Source organism: Urocampus carinirostris, chromosome 7 (assembly GCF_059441175.1).
Source record: "Urocampus carinirostris isolate Australia breed hairy pipefish chromosome 7, RoL_Ucar_1.0, whole genome shotgun sequence".
NCBI classification, from domain to species: domain Eukaryota; kingdom Metazoa; phylum Chordata; class Actinopteri; order Syngnathiformes; family Syngnathidae; genus Urocampus; species Urocampus carinirostris.
In genome coordinates, this window is record NC_142355.1 from 35436762 (window position 1) to 35438468 (window position 1707).

Genomic DNA, 1707 nt, shown 5'->3' on the forward strand with positions numbered 1-1707 from the left:
ACTACCATTTACTAGTCCCGTTTTTTTAGACATCATACGTAGGGTCACAAATCACGCCAACCCGGATGGAGGACATTCAAGCTAGCAAGCTCAAATCGGGAGGGATGTTGACATTGAAAAAAAGAAAATAAAATACACTAGAAAATATTAAATAAAATCAATGTATGGTCCAAAGAGAGCATAATATACCTTTTATAGTCCGAAGAAAAAATGCCGCCACTCGCCGGGTCGTGGCCATATTCGGGCTCCCCGACGCTGGACGAGCCCCCTTTCTCGTCGTTGAAGGCCGAGCTGGCGGACATGGCGCTGCCGTTTCAGCCTCTTCGACCTCCCGCCGAGGTGACGGAGAATTTTGCTGCGGGGTATAGAGGTTGGTTTTCGGTTACTGGAGGCAGACAACCACCGTGTAATCCCTGGGAGGATAGATGAAGGATAATAGTTGGGGGGAGATGAGGGATTGAGAAGAGGGGGGTGGGTGATGATGCACTGGTCACGTGATAACAGATGGCGTGGACCCGGAAGTGTTTGGCTCAGATTGGGTGGTAATTTCAGGGTTAAACAATGACCAAATTTATATTATTGTAAATATTTTTAAATATAAAATAGTGTGGAAGTTCAAATAACCGCAAGAAAATCATGAGGATCAAATGATTAAAATACATACATTACTGTTCAAAAGTTTGAGGTCGCTTATAATTTGACAAAGCAACAGCTTAAAAGATACTTTTTTTTTTCAAGTCAAAAATATTTCTTTCTAACTTTCTCAATGTCACGACTATATTCATTTTGAATTTGATTTGATTGATAGAAAAAGTTTTGACTTTTCATGGAAAACACACTGTCTTGGTGACCTCAAACTGTTAAACGGTAGAGAATATTTGATTTGGAAATATTCCATAAGAAAAAATAAGGCAGAAGAACTCTATAAATTAGATAATCATATCCAATTTTAAGATTAAGGAAATATCAATTATAATAATTTTCACTTTTTCAAATATAATACAATAAAAACAACACTGACTTACCGGAGCTGAACATCGTACGTATGGCACCGTGAACCCGGGCAATATTTTTTTGTTTACCCATTTAATTTCAGTAAAACGTTTTTTTTTTTTTAATGAGCTTTTTCTTCTTTCTTCTTCCTATTATCATATATATATATATATATATATATATATATATATATATATATATATATATATATATATATATATATATATATATATATATATATTGTTGACAACATTTACAAAAAAGGGTCTATATTTTTAAATATTTTTTCATACATACAAGTCCAGAGGATCAATTTTTTTGAACGTTTCAGCTGTACTTCATATAACTAAAAACGAAATCATAAAGTTTAAAAATAATTTTTAAATTACCCTCAAGAAAGTATAGGACATCAATGACAATATAGACGGGTGTTATTCTATTTATTTTAATTTTTATATGATTTTTTTTAAAAATCGGTCCTCGAGCTGAAGTACTACGCATGCGCAATGTTGTCCTGGCAGCGAGTTTTAAAAGGCACTCTGCGTCCCAAATCTGGCGATTAACTTGCAATTCTACTTGAATCCTAATTTTCAGCATCATAAAATGAAATAAAAAATATAAATCGATATACAATAGTTCAACATTAACTTCGAATTGAATCCTATTGAGCTGGACATACTACGCATGCGCACTTGTGTCATGGCAACAGGAGTA

At 34.2% G+C, this 1707-nt stretch overlaps 1 protein-coding gene across 6 annotated transcripts in view; it reads right to left on the minus strand.

Moving 5' to 3' along the window:
- Positions 1-448, minus strand: part of ap3b2 (adaptor related protein complex 3 subunit beta 2) — a 65507-nt gene extending 65059 nt beyond the window's left edge. For all 6 annotated transcript variants that reach the window (XM_088340728.1, XM_088340724.1, XM_088340722.1 and 3 more), the window contains exon 1: positions 190-448. In XM_088340728.1, the coding sequence (XP_088196854.1) occupies positions 190-302 (113 nt within the window). In that variant the 5' untranslated portion in view covers positions 303-448. The remainder of the gene's footprint in view (positions 1-189) is intronic.
- Positions 449-1707: the final 1259 nt, after the last annotated feature.